This window comes from Vigna umbellata, chromosome 5 (genome assembly GCF_029865625.1).
Source record: "Vigna umbellata cultivar VRB3 chromosome 5, Vumbellata_1.0, whole genome shotgun sequence".
NCBI classification, from domain to species: Eukaryota; Viridiplantae; Streptophyta; class Magnoliopsida; order Fabales; family Fabaceae; genus Vigna; species Vigna umbellata.
Window position 1 is genome coordinate 30,835,001 of NC_142169.1, and position 4,921 is coordinate 30,839,921.

At 36.7% G+C, this 4,921-nt stretch overlaps 1 protein-coding gene across 1 annotated transcript; it reads left to right on the forward strand.

The window, feature by feature from the left end:
* Positions 1 to 922: 922 nt before the first annotated feature.
* LOC124843725 (ankyrin repeat-containing protein At5g02620-like) lies at positions 923 to 4,548 on the forward strand. Its single transcript, XM_088092079.1, has 4 exons — positions 923 to 1,111; positions 1,346 to 1,938; positions 2,409 to 2,818; positions 3,625 to 4,548. Exons 2-4 carry the CDS (start codon positions 1,590 to 1,592, stop codon positions 4,510 to 4,512), a joined length of 1,647 nt encoding a protein of 548 aa, XP_087948205.1. The 5' UTR covers positions 923 to 1,111; positions 1,346 to 1,589; the 3' UTR covers positions 4,513 to 4,548.
* The last annotated feature ends 373 nt before the right edge of the window (positions 4,549 to 4,921 follow it).

Below are 4,921 nucleotides of genomic sequence, written 5' to 3' on the forward strand. Positions count from 1 at the left end.
AAAAAAAGGGTAAAGTAGCACTAATTAATTTGCCAAAATTAAAAACTTTAATAATGATTTGTGGTTTAGACTCCAGTTAATCAATTATGGAACAAATTACACTATGTTTTCTTAAGAATTAAGAATATTATACGCAATTTGTTTCTATTTTATGTAATTAACACATATTCTTTGTATTCATGCAGTAACATTCGAATAAAGAAAGCAATTTTTTATTATGCCGAATATTTTAGACAAACTTTTAAAAAATTGGTAGGAACAATTTCTTAAAAATTAAAATTAAATTAAAAAAACTTATTTATATTTGTTATTTATATTTTTAACTTATTTGTGAATTAATCTTAACTCCTTTAGTTGAATTGATAAAAAAAATAATTTTCTTCAGCCAAAGTGAAAAAAATAAAAAATAAATAGATTGTGGTAGCTTATAAGAAGAAGAAAGTGGATAATTTTATTGAGGACACAAATTAGCGATGGAAAAGTCAACTGGGAAAAACTATAGCGCGTGAAGAAAAAGCTCGGTGCACTCGCGGAAGTGGGAATTCAAATGCGCGTGGTTCTGTTAATTCCGTTTTCGTTCATTGGACTCTTTCGATTTTGGTCTCGTGCATATTTTTTTTTTAAGGAAAATGATACTTGAACAACCATTTTTGACAACATTTAGACACACGCACACGTGTCAAAATCTGTTCAGTTGGAAAAATTAAATGAAAATGGACCACTCAAATTTTAACACGTGTGCGCGTGTCTAAATGTTGTCAAAAATGGTTATTCAAGTATCATTTCCCATTTTTTTATTCCCATCATTTCATTCATATCATTCGCAACGCTTTCTCCTTCTTCCATCGTCACTACTATGTTAAGTTTAAGCTATCTCTACCTCTGATTTATATTCGTGTAAAGTTGTTGCTTACATACGACTTTCGTCTCTTATGTCTTAATCATTGCCATCTATTGCCTACGCCTTCTAAATATTCATCTCCTTCAACCCCATCACTTTCTCCATCTTCTTTTTTACTCTGTCTCCAAAGTTGGTTTCTTTACATTACAGCGTGTCCAACCAAAGCTACCCACAAATCTCAATGCTTTCTATGAAGCCCAACACAACCAGGTGAGACTGAGAAGCTTCCTTCACACTCACCCTTGATTATTATTTTTTGTATACTTTTTCTTTCATCAAATTTGCACCTTTTGTATTGCTTCTTATGAAACTGCACTCACCAACTTTCTCTCAAGCATGAAGAAAATGCAATAAGAAAAGGCATAGCTTGATGCTGTGGGTATTTTGTTTGTTTTTTTTTAACTTTTTAAGTTTTAACTCAGTTTTTTTTTTCTGGGTGATCAGTGCAGTGATTCTGGAGGCTTGCAGGAGGATAGAAAGTTTCTGATGTTTTGAGTTTTGTTTTTGAGTATTTGGATGATCCTCTCCTTTGAGTTGCTTCAAGGAGAGAGAATTGTTTGGGATGAAAGATGCAAGTGTTGATCTGGGTTTTTGCTGGAAGGAAGAAAAGAAGGTTCTCAATTCTGATATATAGTAGTTGGAGTCAAAACTGAGAGATTGATTAGGGTGGTGTGTGAATCCAAATCCAATGGAGTCACCAACTGTGCAGCCGCAAGCTGTATCAGCAAGCACGCCAAGGAAAAAAATGACAAAACAATTGACAGGTAAAAGGGATGATACCCCTTTGCATTCTGCAGCAAGAGCAGGGAATCTGAGCGTTCTGAAAGACACGGTTAGTGGCACTGAAGGGGGTGAACTTCGTGCTTTGTTGACAAAGCAGAACCATGCTGGAGAAACGGTGCTTTATGTTGCTGCTGAATATGGTTATGTTGATATGGTTAGGGAGATGATTCAATATTATGATCTTGCTGGTGCTGGAATTAAGGCAAGAAATGGTTTTGATGCACTCCACATTGCTGCCAAACAAGGCGATTTAGGTATGCCTTCAATATGACTTTATATGCTTGCTCTTTTGTGGTGTGTGATATTCGGAGGGAATCTCAATTGTGTTTCTTTTGAGATTCCTTGAATATTTTGTCAACGGCTCATCCTGGATTGTAACCCACCTTGTAATCACTACTCGATAGATGTAAATTTTGGATATCCTTTTGTTCTACAATCTAGGACTATTTAAGCCAACCAATACTAATTCTTAGATGTACCAATGCTAACAATAACTAGGACATTTTTGATGAATCCAAAATCTGAATCAGTTTATTGGATTGCAGTTTAGGCCTCTGGGGTAAAATAACGGGTTGTTTCATTGAATCATTGATTGAGACTCTTTGTATCTGTTATCTAAGAAGAATTTGAATCTCTCTTCTACCTGTGGATGTTGGTCACTTTCGTCTTTTCTCAGTTTTTCTTTATTATTTTCGTACATGGTTAACAATTTTCCCTGTTGCAGATATTGTGAAGATCCTAATGGAGGCTCATTCTGAGTTGTCAATGACAGTGGATCCATCCAACACCACAGCCCTGCACACTGCTGCATTACAAGGGCACATTGAGATTGTAAAATTTCTATTGGAAGCAGGTAGTAGTCTGGCAACTATTGGTAGAAGTAATGGAAAAACGGCTTTGCACTCTGCAGCAAGAAATGGACATGTAGAGGTTGTGAAAGCACTTCTGGAGAAGGAGCCTGCAGTTGCAACGCGGACTGATAAGAAGGGACAGACAGCACTTCACATGGCAGTGAAGGGACAGAATCTTGAGGTGGTGGAGGAGTTGATAAAAGCTGATCCCTCAACAGTAAACATGGTTGATAACAAGGGTAACACGCCATTGCATATAGCAACCAGGAAGGGCAGAGCTCAGGTAAATTAGAAAACATGCCTTTCACAATGAAGCTAATATTTACATAAAAACTTCATATGCAAGGTTATGATTATAAGAAATGGATTGTGATTTAGATCATGCATGTGGATAAATGTGTTCTTTTTTCCCATGTGGTATCCCGCAGTGAGAACAAGAATAGCATTTGGGTTGATAGTGCTCTGTTAGGAATTCATGTTAGCAGTCAACTTGAATGATATTTTCCTGATCACAGAAGTTGTTTCATCCTTTCGTTCTTTTAATTCAAAACGAGTTCATAATGTTTACTACAATTTGAACACGATGGAAGTGATAATCCAGAATAATTGGGTAATCATTCTGCAAAAGTCATCTTGACTCATACTTTTGATACCTATTATGCACTTGTTCCTGGGACAGATGAAAGATGAAGCAAAAGATTTGGCTATCATTTGGTTGAAATTTACTTTATGATTGATGTTATGATTTTGGCCCTTGGCTTCTACTTTCTAAAGGTGTGAAATTATATCTGGTTTTAGCATGCTTGGCCTTCATGATCTTATTTTCATGCTTAGTTTTTTGAGTTAGTAAGATATTGTCCGCTTTGAGTTAAGCCCTCATAAATTTGCTTTTGGTACCACTCCAAAAAGTCTCTTACTAAGGGATGTATCTTATGTGTATATAAAAACTCATGTGTATTTCATATTTTATCCGATGTGGGACTTTGTTTGTACCCAATAAGAATCAGTCTTGATCCAGAAGAAAGTTAATTTTAATAGTTTTTATTGGATTAATGATAGTGTCTGAACTGTTGATTTCTGTATGTGCAGATTGTTAAGTTGCTTCTTGGACAGACAGGAACAGATTCCTTAGCAGTTAACAAGTCTGGCGAAACTGCACTAGACACTGCTGAAAAAACTGGGAACTCTGAAGTTAAAGACATTCTATTGGAACACGGTGTTCGAAGTGCCAAAGCCTTAAAGACTCAGCCAGCAACAGCCACAGCCCGTGAGTTGAAACAAACTGTGAGTGACATAAAACATGAAGTCCACGACCAGTTGGAACACACCCGCCAAACCAGAAGAAGTGTTCAAGGCATAGCCAAACGTATCAACAAATTGCACGCTGAAGGACTCAACAATGCAATAAACTCCACCACTGTGGTTGCAGTCCTCATTGCCACAGTTGCCTTTGCAGCTATTTTCACAGTCCCTGGCCAATTTGCTGATGATCCAAAAGACATTCCTCCAGGTTCGGGAATGACGATTGGTGAAGCAAACATAGCCCCACAAGCTGCATTTCTCATTTTCTTTGTCTTTGATTCCATTGCCCTCTTCATTTCTCTGGCTGTGGTGGTGGTGCAGACCTCGGTTGTGATCATAGAAAACAAGGCAAAGAAGCAGATGATGGCCATCATTAACAAGCTGATGTGGTTGGCTTGTGTGCTAATTTCTGTGGCCTTCTTAGCACTGTCATTTGTAGTGGTGGGGAAGGATGAGAAGTGGCTTGCAATTGGAGTCACTATCATAGGGACAACTATAATGGCCACAACTTTGGGCACCATGTGTTACTGGGTTATTAGGCATCGCATTGAGGCCTCAAATTTAAGGAGCATTCGGAAATCCTCAATGGGAAGCAGGTCAAGGTCTTTTTCGGTATCAGTTATGTCAGATTCTGAGCTACTAAACAATGAGCACAAGATACTTTATGCCATATAGAATCACTAATAAAGCTTTGGTTGCTCTTTTCATTTACTCTCTTCTTTCCTCAGCTCATGGATTTATATCCAAATACTTCCCTGATTATCTACTCTCTTTCTCCCTTCTCTTACTGCAACACAATTCCCTAAAAACTTCACTTTACTTTTACATGATGATTCCAATTTCTCATAAACATATAACCAGCTTAATATGTGAACCCAGATTTCTTAAATAAGATTCTCGGAGGTGATTAATCAGGTTTTTAACACAAGTTACAAACAATATTTGGTCAACAAATAATTAATCTCTTAAGTTTATATGGCTGATTAATGAATGTTAAGTTATTTATTATTACCCAATATAAAAGTCATGTAAAGTTGTCAGTGTTAAGATAAAAAGAAAACATAATTTTTCTTTCCATTCATTG